The sequence below is a fragment of the Carlito syrichta genome, unplaced genomic scaffold, assembly GCF_000164805.1.
Source record: "Carlito syrichta isolate Samal-C Ts95f unplaced genomic scaffold, Tarsius_syrichta-2.0.1 Scaffold313372, whole genome shotgun sequence".
NCBI lineage: Eukaryota > Metazoa > Chordata > Mammalia > Primates > Tarsiidae > Carlito > Carlito syrichta.
Window position 1 is genome coordinate 166779 of NW_007257468.1, and position 16503 is coordinate 183281.

General features: G+C 33.8%; 1 protein-coding gene across 1 annotated transcript in view; it reads right to left on the reverse strand.

Annotated features, from left to right (window-relative positions):
* ITGA1 (integrin subunit alpha 1) overlaps positions 1–16503 on the reverse strand; it is a 79374-nt gene that overhangs the window by 15440 nt on the left and 47431 nt on the right. The window contains exons 14-18 of the mRNA XM_008070356.2: positions 15684–15893; positions 13312–13392; positions 5173–5249; positions 2588–2677; positions 866–968 (exon numbers count right to left, since the gene is read on the reverse strand). Coding sequence (XP_008068547.1) covers positions 866–968; positions 2588–2677; positions 5173–5249; positions 13312–13392; positions 15684–15893 — 561 coding nt within the window. The remainder of the gene's footprint in view (positions 1–865; positions 969–2587; positions 2678–5172; positions 5250–13311; positions 13393–15683; positions 15894–16503) is intronic.

Sequence of the window (16503 nt, forward strand, 5' to 3'; positions counted from 1 at the left end):
GCTGATGTGGAGAGGTGAAACAAAAAACGGCAGAAGCACTAAAAGGCATCAGAATTGACGGGTTCAAAAACTGTTTTGAACAGTGGAAAAAACATCTTGATAGGACGGAGAGTACTTTGAAGGTGACTGAAGTTTAAAAATGTAAGAATAAATACATCTTTTTTGTAAATAATTTCCATTTTGGGGGTCCCCCTTCATATTTAAATCCACTTGAAGCAGGCTCTTTTTTTCCCTTGAGTATTATTAGCGTAAGTTGAGTCTGTATCTGTAAGCAGATATTACCTAAAGTGAAATTCCATGATTGTTTGCTATAGTGGTTAGAAAAAGTTTGTTATGAAAGATTCAAAAGAAAAAAATAAATAAAATGGAAAACATGACCTAAACAGGTGGTAATACCTACATGAGTAATTTACAGTATAAAGCATATGAAAGGTAGCAATGAATAGAATGAGAGACATATTTATTTGTTGAATAAAGAAAAATATTGCTAAGATGATTTTGAAATAATCAATTCCTGAAATAGTCATAATTATTGACAAAGTGTTTTTCTCAGTCATACTGAAAAAATAAGTAAATAGATCTAGTTTATAAGTAGAACCATCTGGTGCAATAGTTAATTTTTTTCCTACAAGTTCTTCTAATTAATTGTGTTTTATTAAAAGGAAATTAGAGACTTTAAAACTGGTTCAAAATATAATCATCACCAATTTAAATAAAACTATTTTAATATAATGAAACTATAAGGAAAAATAATGCTGGAATATAGAGAATAAATGTTGAAACAGAATGTTTCTATATGTCTGTTAATACTTTATAAATTCACAAATAATTCCTTTGGAATAATAATTTAGAGGTTACTTCTTACCAAGTAGAAGATATTAATTTCATCTCCAATGTCCTCAGTAGAATTTATAAACTCAGGGACTGTCTCATTGGCCGCAATTAAAATATGGTATTCACTTGCTGAGCTTAAAAGAGTTAATTGGAAGAAGAATAAAACAAAACAAAATTTAACTTTCATTTGACTTCATTCTTTTCTTTCTCCATACCACGTAATTCCACAAAAATACTTACAGAGATTTCAAATCAGAAAGGAATTCTTTTACCCTGAAACTTAAAATTAATCTCTGAGTGGGTGAAAAGGACAAATATGTGTAGTTTTAAAAATTAAATTTCCATTGTTAACAAGTGAGACGTTTCCAGGAATTCACTAATAGCATTTAGAGTTAATGAATAAGGAAGCTAAAACATAGTATTTTTAGCAGTACTAAATTTTAAAAAGATTTACATTTTTTTTCTTTTCCACAATTTAAAGTTCTACATTTATTGCTAAACTTAAAAGTTCATTCTTCTCCATGTTCTTAAATGAAATTGGTAGAGTAAAATGACACTTAAGCAGCACAGTCAGAGGAAGAGAAATAAAAATATTTATAAATGTTTGCCAAAATTTGATTTTAAGTAAATGGAAAATTCTTAGGAAAAGTCAGTGCACCAACAGAACAAGTGATTATCGCAAAAATAGAAAACAGTTCACAGAATTTAAAGACTGAGAAGTACAAGCAAAATCAACTTGTGTATCTCATAATTCTCTCATTTTTCTGGTATCAGTTAAGAGAAAGTGGTATAGAAAATAAGTCAATGAGCTAGAAGGATACTGAATGTTTTCAACACAAAGAAATGATAAATGTTTGAGATAGTACCCTGATCTAATCACTATACATTGTTATGTATTCTATAAATAAAAAAAAGGAGAAAGAGAAAAAAGAGCATGGGAAGTAATTAAAAAAAACACTTGCTGGATGTGTAACCTGCAGTAAATTACTTAATCTCTTGAAGTCTCAGTTTTCTCATCTAGAAAATGGGGATAGTAGTTGTACCTGAATCATAAGACTATTATGAGGATCAGAGAAGATATGACATTAGAACTCAGTAAATGTTAGCTGCTATTATTTTAAAAATTAGCAAGGTGATAAGACTTTTAGATTAAACTGAACGTGCCACTGATTCTTATACTTTTTGTATACATTGCACATGTTTATTTAGCAAAAGCTTGGAGTCTGCTTAAGCAGGAGAATTTATAGAGGGAAAGTTGGTTAACGTGGTTGGTGTTTGGATAGATAAATTCTTAAGAGAAAGAATGGTTTATAAATAGTGGAAGAAATAAACAGCTCATATCAGTGTGTCTAGATTGGGCAGGCTGATCAGCCACAGGATGAGAAGGAGGGCCAAGAAAAATGCTGATGACCTCTAAGAAAGCATTGTCTTTTGTGAAGGACTGCTGGGTCTTCAACTTGCATTTAGGAGTTAAAAGATTGGATGGCTAATAGTCTCCGGTATCTTTAGCACCTCATATTTTGGATTACTTAGTACAATGTTAGGATGCATGAGAATTACTTGGAAGGCTTGTTTAACATAGATTGTTGGGCATCATCCTGAGTTTCTAATTCAGCATGTCTTGGGCGGGGTGGGGTGGGAGAATTTGCCTAACAAGTTTCCAGGTGATGCAGATGCTCTTAGTACGTGACCAAACTTCGAGAACTATTGGGTTAATAAAAAGGTATCAACATAAAATGCTGTTTCCTCCTACCTGGAAAACTGCAGTCCCACTTCATATTTTACTGGGATAGAAATGTTTACGACATTATCAGAAAGGGCTTCAGGAGGTTCTTCACTGTCACTAGAAGATACACAGCATGTTCAGACAAATCATTAAACTATTGACAATCTAGAGGCGTATATAAGCATTTAAAAGAGAAGCTTATCTTGACGACTAAGTAAAAGCAAAAAAGAGTAGAATTTTTTATTTTTAAAACAATTGGAATCAGCGATGGGTATTATTAAAAGTTTCCAAGTAGATTCAGATGCGCACCTAGAGTTGAAAACCACACCGTTTTGTGTTTCCCAAAATTCTGTGACAGTAATAAGAATCACTGGAATTGTTAAAATACACAGGTTACTGAGCTTCTCTCCTAGAAATGTGAATTTGGGAGGTCCAAGCTAAAGCCCGGGAATTTGTGTTTTTAACACAAATCACCCCAGGTGATCCTTATTTACTTATCGCATTAGAGGATCTTGCAGAGAGGAGCAACTAGGGTCGCACAGCTGAGAGTAAATCTAAAATCTTCTGCTTTCTTCTTTAATAATTGTTCCATACTTAAGTAGTCGATACTTATATGATTTGTTAAGCATTTATTTCTTTCCTTAATTTTGATTATTGTTTTAATAATGTAAACACATGTATATATGTGTAAACACATACATGCATACACATATCTCATATTCCCTTTTATTAAAAAGGATGTATGAGTGACATAACAAATGATGAACACTGGCTCTGGGGCTAGAGAATGGGATTGTTCTTGTACACTGATACACTTGGGCAAAATATTTAATATCTCTGTGTCTTGGTTTCTTTATAAAATAGAGATTTAATCTTTAAATGATAAACAGATAAGGAGTAAATGAGTAATAAGTGTAAAGAGCTTAACAACTGTGCCTAGACTATAGGAAATAATAAGTGTTAGCTTTCATTACTATTATCACATCCTCCACTCTACCAGCTGACCAAGCACCTAGCATATTATCTCACAGAATGGGCAATGGGTACCTTTGAATAGCACTACTTTTCACCAAGTGTATAAAGTGTCTTGGTATGAGACTCCAGGCAGCAAAAGCAGCTTGCTGCCTTGGGTTATGGGCTTTTGTGTGACTGAGCTCTTAGTATAAATGGCCCCTTTCTATAATCTCTTCCACATGGCAGCCTTTCTCAATTAATATTCCTAAGAAGCAGCTCTATACATATGACTTTACCTCAAAAACTTTTCTGGCCTGTAGTTCTAGCTACTTAGGTGGCTGAGGCAGGAGGATCTCTTGAGGCTAGGAGTTTGAGGCTGCAGAGAGCTATAGTTGTACCACTGCACTCTAGCCTGGGAAACAGAGTGAGACCCTTTCTCTTTTAAAAAAAAAATACAAAAAAACTTTTCTGGCTCTTCATGGCTTGTTCAATTAAGATAAATGGCCATGTGCTGACATTTAGTACCTAACATAATACAGCAAGATGCACACTTCCTGTTTACTTCCCATTAATACTTAATGTATTCTCTGTATCTCAGCTAAAATTGATTATATTTTTTGACCAAGCTGTATATTTTGCCTAGAATGCTCCACTTAATCCTATTCACCAACCTCTCCATAAAATGCTATCCATTCTTCAAGATCTTTTTCAGTTATAATTTCCTTCATAAAGCTTTCTTGGGTCCTCGTTGCCAAGTATATATTATTTTAGCTTCCACGAAGTCTCTGACACATGTTTTATATTTCTATAATGGTTTATCCTTATTCTATCCTGTATTATAATAATTTTATACTAGTCCCAACCTTTTACTGTAATATTAACCCCCATGAGGAGGTTCATGCCCTTAGTAATTTTTATATTCCTTACAGCAACTAATTCAATATTTTGTACATAATAGATGTCAAAGAAATATTTGTTGAGTTGAATTAAATTGCACATACAGAATTAATTTATCCATTAACTCATTTTTAAAATTTACTCTACATCTATTTAATGATTATTAAATGCCAGGCACAATGCTAGTTACTGGAAACTAAAGCAGTAAAAGACAATTTAAATCTCACTGGAGATGGTTCAGTGGATAATCACATTTAGAAGAAAGTTAAACCATTGTTTCAATTTCTTTATTAGCCTTTTGTTTTAATCTGTGGATTCTATGATACCTTTCAGAAACTCTGACTGCTTTGATTAAAATGTATTAAAATACAAAAGGATATCAGAAAGTTTAAGTCCATCTCATAATTCAGTTGATCTTGATGGGCAGCCAGTAAAAGTTTTTAAATTAGTGGCACCTGTAAAATTTTCATGAATATAAATGTAATTTTACAAATATAAGTGATGTGTGATTATATGTTCTATAGCTCGTAGAACCAATAATGTAATCTAGTTAGGTGAATTTCTATTAAATAAAAATTTACCTTTTTTGCTAATTACTCATAAGGATGTTTTTGTGAAGCAAAATTGTTCATTGCCTTCTACCTCTACTGATCTCACACAAGCTGTAAGAAACTGCCAGTGAGTTTATAAGGCAAAATATTCAAAATACACAAAATAAATTATATACATGCACATATACTCACACACACATATAAACCAACCTTGTTGCACTTAAATGAATGGTCACATTTTCCATGAGATAAGATATGTTAAATTGAAATAATATTTTGAAAGTTACCTATGAAATAAAAATTAGACATTTTTAGTTTAATAACAGATTAAAAAGTTTACATTGATTAAAATATTCAATTTACATAAATAATATTCCCTAAACTCAAATTATGAAGTTATTTAAGATTATCTTATAAAATAAAGTCTCATTACATATCAGAAATAGATAGATTAAAATATAGTATACATGTACTTTTAATTGTGAATATATAACACACTTTGCATATTGCTGTGCTCTGAATATTTGTGTCTCCTCAAAACTCATGTGTTGAACCCTAATCACCAATGTGATGCTATTAGGTGGCGAGGATCTTTGGGCAAGTGATTAGATCATAAGGGCAGAGCCCTCAGTAATGGGATTGGTGCCCCCATAAAAGAGACCTCAGAAAGCGGTCTTTCCTGTTTTGCCACCTGAAAATGCAGTGAGAAGACACTTTCCATACAGCAAAATGTGCTCTTACTAGACACTGGATATATTGAGGCTTTGATGTTGGGCTTTCCAGCCTCCAGAACAGTAAGAAATACATTTTTGATTTGTAAGCTGTTCGGTTTATGGTATTTTGTTATAGCAGTCGGAATGGGATGCATGTTAAATGAGGTTTATAGAAGCTCATCGGTTTGGACTGAGCTCCTGCACTATACCCAACAGACCAAACCAAAATGGAGTCACTCATGCTAAGGTACCATGTTACTAAACAAGTACTAAGTTGTTTATCTGACCCTGTGAGAAATCAGGAGAGTGAGAGGTAATAACCAAATCCCTAAACAGGCCAGTTTTAACCAGCAGGATAAAGAAGTTTCCTCTGCTTTAACCTTTACAAGGAAAATACCATTGAAATGACAAATCCACTTTTTGTTCTCTGTTCCCACTTTCCTCAGCCCATTTCTGTCTATAAGACCAACTTCCTCTGCTCAGCTCATCAGAACATTCATTCTATTTCATAGAATGAGGTGTTGCCTGATTTTAGAATTAAAAATAAAAGCCAATTAGAATAAGCTAGATGTGTTGTAATTTTTCCTTTTGACAGATATTAATGTTAAATTTAAACACTTTTTATTCAAATTATATTAATACAAATTATTTATGCTAACCATAAACCACTACCATGAAGGTATATTGTGTTTATATACATCCCAGACATCCATATTATATTATCATGGCTTTCCAGGTCACAGTCATTAACTATAGAATTGTGAAATGGTCATAATTAAAGGCTTTTTAATATGGAAACCTCAAGTGTCAGCAACCATCTACTCATATTCATTATAAAGTAAAGGAAAATATACTTGGTTTCATTAGTTTGACAGTGTAATAAAAGTTTTTGGGCCTTTAAGGCATAAGAAGAAGAAAATAAGTGAAAATAATAGGCTTGGCTATTTGGAAAAAAGTAAATTACAATAAAAACAATGCAGAAAGTTTTGTATATAAAAGTCTGTGTAGTTAAAATAATACTTAAGAAAAACTAGAAATTACTTTGGACTTAACATTTCTTGATTTCAAAAATTACTATACTAATCAATACAGTGTAGTACTGGCATAAATATAGACATATAGATAAATGCAATGAATTGAAAGCACAAAAATAAACCCAGGTGTTTATGGTCAACTGATTTCAATATAAGTTTCAAGACAATTCAATGAGGGAATGTGTGGTCTCTTCTCAAATGATATGAGACAACTGCATGTCCACATGCAAAGAATGAAGTCGTAGTCTTCCCTTTCACCACACACAAAAGTTAATCAAAATGAGCATAGACCTAATTGTAAGAACTAAAAATAACACTCTTGGAAGAAAATACATAAGCAAATCTGCTTAACTTTGGATTAGGCAAAGCCTTCTTAGATTTGACACTAAAAGCACAAGTGACAAAAGTTTAAATAGATAATAGCACTGCATCAAAACTGACACTTGGATATAGGTAAATGACTTTTGAAAAATGATGCCTGAATATATGAACTACATAATCTATGACTCTTTATGAACATCAAGAGGCAGGCCCCAAAATAAATTATTTGTTTCAAGACATGTATTAACTCACAATATTCTAGTATAAGAGGCTTCATAATAATGTTTATGAAATGATGTTTCTCATTCTCAAAGCTAATCTTGTTCTGAGCTAAGGCATTTTGGAATTTGTGCCAGAAAAATAGATAGTATAAAATGTACAACTAATAGAAACTATTTAAAATTTTACTTTTATGATTAAGTGTTACACAGAGGAAGGTTTGGCATTTAAAGCTCTTTTAATCAATGTAAATGCCATTCACAGATAGGATGAGTAGAATTCAAAGATCATGAGATTTGTATGATTGTACAAATATTATATATGGAGTTTTCTTTCATATTTTTTCCTCCTACCTATATTTTTATGTACATTAGCAAAGGCAAAAAATAGTTCTTCTAAAATCTACAGTCTCTGCAGTTCTCTTCTATCTTTGAAACAATAATCACAATTCCAGGCTTAGAATTCCAAGCTTGACCGGGTGGTCTTGAACTACAATAAACAATATGTCCAATTGCCTGAGTCACTCAGTGAACTCTCTCCTTCCTACCTTTGCTTGGCCTCCCCGACTTACCTGGCATTGTAAATCTTGGCATTCTTGGTAAGTCTTTACACCTAAGGGGAGATACTAGCAGAGCAGGAGAACCAAGAAGTTCCCTGCTGCATGTTGATGTGATACTTAATCTGCAAATCTAGATCTAGAAACCAAAGCATTTTCTATACATAAAGCCTATGTTGACAGTACTTGCAAATTGTCTTCCCAACTCCCTATGGATGACACGAGACACTTTGATTTAAGTTTTTACCCTAAACAATAAGGAAATGCTAAAGAGAGAAAGAAATTATTAAGAAAATGTTAAAAAGACAGTGAATGTTTCCAATGGCTGGAACATAACACTGAATATGTCATTATTCTTTATGAAATGGAGATAATTTCATTATTATTCTATATATAAAAATGGTCAAAGTAAGGAGCAGAAACAAGTTGAGATTTCTTATTTCCCTGCCAAATTAGAAGAATAATGGGTGTATTTTTGCAACTTTTGAATGTGTGATTTATAGATTTGTGGGGGATGGCATGCAATTTCAGAATAAATTTCATTTGAGATGTCAAGAAATAGATTTTCAGATGAGGTCCAGAAATAAATTGGTTGTTTCCATAAAGTAAGATGGACATAGGAAATTTTCAGATGAGGTCCAAAAATAAACATCTAGTTGTTTCCATAAAGAAAGATGGACATAGGAGAGATCTACTGACTTTAGTGATTATTGTGATCTGCACTTAGTTATTTGGATCACTAGTAAACATAACACATGAGGTAAGAGGAAAGCCCTGTGTTGAATTCTCACTTTCAAAAAGAAGAGCTGAAAGATTTTGTTATAGATATATGACTCTTCCATTTCCAGATGTCCAGCCCAGAGTTTATGAATGTTTTAGGATGAGTATTAAAGATGACAGGGGTCTATTTTGAAGCCTTATATTACAAAACATTATACAGTGAGAAAATTCCTGCAAGGCATCAAATGAGAAGACAAAGTCCCAGGCACATAGTAATTCACATACACAAAATCGGTATAAAAGAAAAAAAAAAATCCTAAAAGCAGTGCGAGAGAAAGATCAGACTACCTACCAGGGAAGACTAATTAGAATAACAGCAGACTTATCTACAGAAGTACTACAAGCTAGAAGAGTTTGTACTCTAATCATCAAAGTTCTCAAAGATAAACAATTCCAACCAAGAAGCCAGCTAAGCTAAGCTTCATCAGTGATAGAGAATTAAAATCCTTCCCAAACATCCAATCCCTAAGAGATTATGCTGCTTTCAGACCACCTATACAAGAGATGCTTAAAAAGGTATTAAGCACAGAAGAAAGGAGGGGGGAAAAAAGGATAACCATGCACTTCCTAGGAGAACAGGAAAACACAGCATTAACAGAGAATACATAGCAATTGCAATTTGAAAACACATGCATATATCAACTCCAAAGTTAAAAGAAAAACAAACAAGCAAAAAAATACTTTATAAGCACCTCATGACAGGGATAAAGTCTCACATTTCAAGTCAGCCTGAACGTGAATGGACTAAATGCACCACTGAAAAGACACAGAATGGCAAACTATATAAAAAAGCGTGATCCAACTAAATACTGTCTCCAGGAAACACATCCCACTACAAAGAACACCCACAGATTCAAAGTTAAAGGATGGAAAACAACTTTCAGGTGAACAGAAAACAAAAGAAGGCAGCAGTAGCAATTTTAGTACCAGACAAAATAACCTTCAAGCTATCACAAATTTAAAAAGATATGCAAGGACACTATATAATGATAAAATGTTCAATCCATTAACAAGAAATATCTATTCTGAATATATATGCACCCAACACAAGAGCAACAATATTTATAAAGCAACTACTAAGTAAACTAAAAAAGGATATTGACTCTAACACTATCATAACTGGGGGCAAAACATTATAAATTGAGAAAGTTTAGATAAATATGGGGGCTGTATTTTTGTCTTTTAAAAAAGTCAAGCAAGTAAAATATCTTCTTATTTTTATCACTTTGATTAATTAAATATTTCCCTCCTTAACTTAATAGTGAATAGAGGAGCAAATATTCACGCTGAAAAGTAACTTTCAATGAAAATATGTGCAAATACCTTGTTTATAATTAAGTGAGGTAATTATTCTCTGCTTTTTATGGAAACAAATATTGTCTTTAAAAGTAGATAGAGATTCACCTCACCTCCATCCGATTAGTTCTAGAGTTTTCTAGTTGGGGCAATTAGATAAAAGAAAGAAATAAAGGGTATTCAAAAGGAAAAGATGCCTCTATTTGCAGATTATACAATCTCACATGTAAAATGTCCCAAGGAATCCACTAAATAAGGAGCAGAACTAAAAAATAATTTCAGCAAACTTCAGGGGAAAATATCAATATTCAAAAATCAATTGTATTTCTACGTATTAGCATCAAACAATCTGAAAATGAATTTAAAAACTGAATTCCATTTGAAATAGCATCTAAATGAATAAAATAGTTAAGAATAAATTTAACAAAGGAAATGCAAAACTTATATTCTAAAAACTACAAAACATTGTTGAAAGTAATTAAGGAATAACTAAATAAATGAAAAGACATCCCATGGTTATGAATCAGAAAACTTTTAGATTTTTCAGGATAGCTCCCCAAATTGATTTACATATTCAATACAATGCCAGTTGAACTCCAAGATGGCTTTTACATAGAAATTGCCAAGTTGATCCTAAAATACTCATATGGAAATGCAAATGCCTAGAATAGCCAAACAGTTTTGAAAAACTGTTGGAGGACTTACATTTCTTGACTTCAAAAAATAAGCAAAACAGTGTATTACTGTCATAAACATAGACATACAGATAAGTGTGATACATTGAAAGCACAGAAATAAACCCAGGTGTTTATGGTCAGCTGATTTCAATATGCATTCCAAGACAATTCAGTGAGGAAATGTATAGTCTTTTCTCAAACAGTATGGGTCAATGCATGCCCATATACAAAGAATGAAGTTGGATCTTCCCTTACACTACACACAATGGATCATCAAAATGGATCATAGACCTAAATGTAAAAACTGAAACATAAACTCTTGGAAGAAAACATAGAAGTAAATCTGGATAAATTTGAATTAAGTAAAGCCATCTTAGGTATGACAGTAAAAGCACAAGTGACAAAAGATTAAATAGACAAATTGCACTGCATCAAAACTAGAAAAAAAACGGTTGTTATTTAAAGAAGAACATGAAGAAAGTGAAAAGATAACTAACAGAATGAGAGAAAATAATTGCATATTTTATATTTGATAAGAGACTTGGATGTAGCATATGTAAAGAATTCTTACAACTCAATAATAAAAAAAGCAACCCAACTGAAAAAAAATTGGTAAAATATTTTAAAAGACATTTCTCCAAAAGAGACATACATGTGGTCAATAAGCATGTGAAAAGATGCTGAAAACATCATTAGCCATTAGGGAAATGCAAATCAAAATTACAGTGAGAGCCGGGCTCAGTGGCTCAGCCTGTAATCCTGCGCCTTTGAGAGGCTGAGGTGAGTGGATTGCCTGAGCCCGCGGGTTTGAAATCCCCCTGGGCAGGTGAGACCTCATCTCTACAATAAGTCAAAAAATTAACTGGGTATGGTAGTGCGCGCCTGTAGTTCCAGCTACTTGGAAGGCTGAGGCAGAAGGATCGCCGGAGCCCAGTAGGTCGAGGCTGCGGTGGCCCGGAGTGGCCACTGCACTCCAGTCTGGGTGACAGAGTGAGACTCCAACTCAAAAAAAAGAAAAAAATTACAGTGAGATACCACTTCATACTTACTAGGATGGCTATAATAAAAAAGACATAATAACAATGTGGAGAAGTTAGAACTCTTTTTCATCACTAGTAGAAATGTAAAATCGTCAGTCCTTTGGAAAACAGTACTGTGGTTCCCCAAAATGTTATACATAGTTAACCATATAACCCAGGCTTATACCCAAGAGAACTGAAATTATATGTCTATACAAAACTGTACACAAATATCCATAATAGCATTTTTATAGTGTCAAAATGTGACAACAACCCAAGTACCTATCTACTGATAAATGGATAAATAAAATGTGATATATTCATATAATGGAATTTTATTTGGTAGTAAAAAGGAATGAACTACTGATACATGCTACAACATGGATAAACCCAGAAAAACTTATGCTAATCACAAAAGAAGCCAATCACAAAAGACCGTACAGTTGACCCTCTGAATCCACAGGTTTTGGATTCAACCAACTGTAGATCAAAACAAACAAACAAACAAGCAAATAAATAAATAAACTAAAAATAACACAAAGAACAATACAGTATAACAACTATTTACATATCATTTATGTTGTATTAGTTTGTATGAGTAATCAAAAATGATTTAAAGTATACAGGAGGATGTGTGTAAATTATATGCCATTTTATAAAAGAGACTTGAACATCTGAGAATTTTGGCAGCCACGGGGTTTCTGGAACCAATCCCTCTTAGACACTAAGAAACAACTGTATTGATAGATTCCATTTATATGAAGTATCCGGAGCAGGCAAATTCACAGAAAAAGAAAATAGTTTAGTAGTTGCATGGGGTTGAAAGAAGGGCAGTTGAGGAAAAACAGAGTGACTGCTAATGCATATGGGGTTTCTTTTTGATGTATGAAAAAAAAGTTCTAAAATCAATTGTGGTGACAGTTCCACAATTCACAATTTAGCAAATATACTAAAACTCATCGAATTTTATATTTTAAATGAGTGAATTGTGTGCCATGGGAATTATATCTTAATGAATCAGTTATCCAAACAACAACAAAAAAGAAAGTGAGAAAGAGAGGAAAAGAGAATTTCTATATTAAGTTCTAAACCAACCTCTGAAACATTATTTGTCCTGCAGGCCAGAAATGCCTTCTGCATATGAAACTTCAATTAACAGAATTTCCCAACTCCCTTTTAGCAAATGTGTTATCTAGTACAAATTTTAAATTTTGTCTTGATGTTTGAGTTTGTATAATAATTGCGTTTGCTTCTGATTCTGTCTTAGTTTGTTTAGGCTGCTATAACAACATACCTTGGACTGGGTAATTTCTAAATAACAGAAACATATTGCTTACATTTCTGGAGGCTGAGAAGTCCAGGATCAAGGTACCAACAGATTTGGTATCTGGTAAGGTTCTGTTCCTCATAAAGGGCACCTGCTATGTGTCCTCATGTAGTGGAAATGGCAAGTAGGCTCCCTCAAGCCTCTCTTATGTCACTAACCCCTCCATGAGGTATGCCCTCATGACCTAATGACCTCCCAAAGACCCCACTTCTTACTACAATTACATAGGGGATTAAGTTTTAGCATTTGCATCTTTGGGGACCCAAACACTTAGACCTCAGCAGATTCCCAACTCAACTTTTTTATCTGCATCATCTTAAACTACTATTAGAAGGACCTATGTATTTAGTTTGAGCATATTACTTTTCATATGCAGCCGCCACATGTATTTTGTATAATTTGCTCACCATTTCTCCTCTTCTCAGGAAAGGATATCCAACTTTACACGTGATATTATGATTAGATTCACAACTGTCTTTTTGGATAGCCTAGGAAGAGAAAGTAAACAGAATTAGAGCTGATAAGCAGGTGAAATACCAGAACTTATTTTTTTAGAATTTTCCCAGCTGTGCCTGGAAACCACCTTGCCAAGATTTTTCTCTTGATTTAGCTGGGAGAGACACAGTACTCCAGAGGCAACTGTTTGATGGTCCACGGAAATTTAATAACATTACCTGACAGTGCCTGAGAGACAAAGCACCTCTCACTATCCTACCTAAATGCTCAATTGTAAAATGGGAATACTGATAGCACTTTCCTCACAGGGTAATTGTGGGGCTGGACAAAATAATCTACACCTCCCAGATTCGTACACAGAAATCTACAGTGAATGTTAGTCATTAGAAGAGTTTAGAGAAGTGGATTAGTGTGAAGACTTTGACCTGTGACCGTCAGGATTTAAATCCTGACTCCTTTGCTGTTAGCTTTATCCTTGTCAAGATTTCTCATCTCTCTGGGCCTAATTTTTTATCGTCTGATTTTCTATCATCTAGGTTAGTTACACTTTTTTTTCATCAAACTTCAAATGCCATTGAACATGAGATACACCAACCATTATTTTAACAATAAGAAGGAAAAATAATGCTCCCATGTAAATAGACATGTTATTAATTTTAAAATGCAACTACAGAACTGTTAAAATGTGGAAACAAATGTTTAATCTTTGAATCTCTGCAGTACAGTAATAACTACTTACAACAGAATTAATGAGAGTTAAATAAGTAAAATCCTTGGAATAGTTCCTAATACATAATATGACTCAAGAAAGGGTTACCATCATCATTATTATTGCTACTTTTCAGGTAGAGGTACTGTTCGTTTTATAGCTCTGCCATTCTGCCAAGGCCATCCTGAAGAGGATACAGGCAATTATTATTGTTATTATTATTATTATTTGAGTTGGAGTCTCACTCTGTCACCCAGACTGGAGTGCAGTAGCCGCTCCCGGCCACCGCAGCCTCAATGTGCTGGGCTCCGGCGATCCTTCCGCTTCAGCCTTCTGAGTAGCCAGAATTACAGGTGCGCGCTACCACGCCCAGCTGATTTTTGCTTTATTGTAGAGATGAGGTCTTGCCAAGTTGCCCAGGCGGGTCTTGAGCCTGTGGGCTCAGGCAATCCATTCACCTCAGCCTCCCAAGGCACGGGATGACTGGCTGACAGGCAATTATTTTTAATGTATCACTTTCTCCAGAAAAAAATTTAGTGGTAACATTTTCCCAACATCACTTTACACATTTACATTGATAATTACTATTCTTAACTGAATTCAAAATATGTTAAAGTAACATATGGCATTATTTTCAAGCCCTTCTTAGTTACCATGTCTCAAAGTGATAGCCTAACAAATGGAAAAAAAAAATCAGTGAAAATCTGAGTTTTTGGAAACTAGACAATAGTGTTTTAATACTATGCATAGCAAGGGCATTGCTTTTAATGTGATTTTTTACATATTGTTAATTCATATAAATATTCATAGACTTTTAACTCTGGGGGATTCATTTGGAAATCAGAATTAAAAGCGAAGTTCAAACTTGGAAACACGAATTACTTCTGACCTAGAATCTTACACAAATATATGTCATTGCCAAAATAACTTTAAAAATCGGTTATGCAGATATGTTATGGCTAAAGTAATAAAAAAACTTCTGTTATGAATCAGTAAGACATAGTCATTTAAGACAAATCTCTTGCCAAAGTAAGGATTTTGCATAGAAAGGGGGAAACCATATTTTGACATTCCTGTGTGTAATTTTTGTTGTTGTTCAGCACAGAACTCCCTCTCTACACCTTTGTTCAACTGGTTTGGCTTTGATTGCTATGTTTATTGTTTTCCTTGACTCAGACTTCATTTCAGTGGTTTAAAGATTCTGTGAAACACACTTTGTAGACATTAGCTATGCTTTCCTCATACTGAATCTAAGGAGAAATTAATATCTTCAAATAAATTAAACAAAATTTTAAAAAATGCTTGGTAGCCTCACCATTAGTGAGTACTAAATTAAAGACGTGGGGTCCAATTAAGGATTAGGTATACAAGTGGTCATCATACAGGTAAATTTGGGACTCTCTTTGGTCCCCACTACACCTGGTTTGAGATCAGGTACCCTTATTGATGTTATGTGTTCTCCCTCCCCTGGCAGTACTAATTTTGTATAAAATGCTTTCTATTCTTCTAAAATCAATATAATAAAATCAATTTAGCTCAGTAATATGAAAAGTAGGTTCAATAAAGTGATTCTCATGAGAATAAATAAATAAATAATAAATAAATAAGGTTTACCTCAATTCCTGAGAAAATAAGATTTGGAGAATACTGAACTATTGTCCTGGTGTTATACGCACTGTCCTTTTTATTTTTGACTGTGAGGCTAACATTGAATTTATCATTCTGGGACCTGACAATAAGCAGGCCCTTTTCTGTGGTGGCCACATCCAGGGTGAGGTCAGAAATACATTTTTCCTTGTTTCCACAATCTTTGGCAAAGGGAATCTGAAATGGTGACAGGAAAGTATTTTTAAAATTTTGGTTAAGCATTATTGAAAACTACCTACCAATTTGGGTAACAGAAATAATATTGCCAAAATAAGTTAAGCGACTAACAAAAAGAATCAATTTCACTGCAAAAAATCTTAAGGACTTTTATATTTATTCCTGTAACTTAAATAGAAAGGTAATACACTTTTACGTATAGATAGACGTTCCCCTGGTCCTTTTAAGGACAGTTTCTTTTGGATATTTAACACTGGCTACAATATGCCAGGGAGGAACAGTTTCAGGAAATTAATTCAAATACTCAAAGATCTAAATCTATTCAACTTTAGTTATGAGTTTTTTTCCTATTAAAAAGAATCACACAGCCGGGCTCAGTGGTTCAACCTGTAATCCCGTGCTTTTGGGAGGCTGAGGTGAGTGAATTGCCCGAGCCTGAGGGTTCGAGACCCCCCTGGGCAACTTGGCGAGACTTCATCTCTACAATAAAAATAAAAAATCAGCCGGGCGTGGTAGCGCGCGCCTGTGATTCCGGCTACTCAGAAGGTTGAGGCGGAAGGATCGCCGGTGCCCAGAAGGTTGAGGCAGCAGTGGCCGGGGGCGGCCACTG